At 34.0% G+C, this 748-nt stretch overlaps 1 protein-coding gene across 7 annotated transcripts in view; it reads right to left on the bottom strand.

The window, feature by feature from the left end:
* Positions 1-748, bottom strand: part of LOC107622505 (serine/threonine-protein kinase ATM) — a 44,281-nt gene that overhangs the window by 20,251 nt on the left and 23,282 nt on the right. For all 7 annotated transcript variants that reach the window (XR_002355582.1, XR_002355581.1, XM_021113508.1 and 4 more), the window contains one exon: positions 16-157. Coding sequence is in view for 5 of the 7 variants with exons in the window: in XM_021113508.1 (XP_020969167.1) it covers positions 16-157 (142 nt within the window). In the remaining 2 variants the exon portion in view is untranslated. The remainder of the gene's footprint in view (positions 1-15; positions 158-748) is intronic.

Genomic DNA, 748 nt, shown 5'->3' with positions numbered 1-748 from the left:
TGTTGGAATATATACCTGGAGCTGTTCACCAAGCATATTGGTGATATCAGAAGATGGATTATCTTTAAACCGCAGCAACAATGCAGAAAGTATCCGACAACATTGATCTTGTAAAGCATGACATCCAATCAACGGCCCGATCAAATTAAAAAGATAACTGCATCATATCAAAATTTAGGCAAAGCAAATGGCAATAATACACATATAAACTTCTAAATCTATTAGCAGTTGAGAATGACAAGAGCAAAATAAGCAGCTAATTCGAGACAATAAATACTTACTAAATAAATAAGCCATAGTTAAAAATAAAATAAGCAAAAATAGTCTGTAAATTATAACAATTTCATAACAAATGTTCATTTGCTGACGGAAAATTGCATGCATGAAATCTACAATCTCATTAGGAAACCTCGTATATTAAAAAATACAACAACAAAACCGTATCCAACTAGGTAGGATCAACTACATGGATCGAATAACGTAATTACGCCTTATTATGTATCATGTAAAACCGTTCACACAGAGATCTTGCTCTACCTCTAGCAACTAGCATATTTTCCGTTTGATCTACCCTTCTCACTAGATTCTCTACCGACCTTCTCCACACATGTCCAAACCACCGTCCACAAAATTCCACCATCTTTTCACATTAGGTACTACTTCAACCCTTTTTATTTCATATCTTCATTTCTTATTTTATCCATATGCGTATAACCACTAATCCATTGAAGCATCCTCATTTCAGCTA

The sequence above is a fragment of the Arachis ipaensis genome, chromosome B10 (assembly GCF_000816755.2).
Source record: "Arachis ipaensis cultivar K30076 chromosome B10, Araip1.1, whole genome shotgun sequence".
Taxonomy (NCBI): domain Eukaryota; kingdom Viridiplantae; phylum Streptophyta; class Magnoliopsida; order Fabales; family Fabaceae; genus Arachis; species Arachis ipaensis.
Note: the sequence above shows the minus strand (reverse complement) of the source record. Positions and strands in the feature narration are given on the sequence as shown.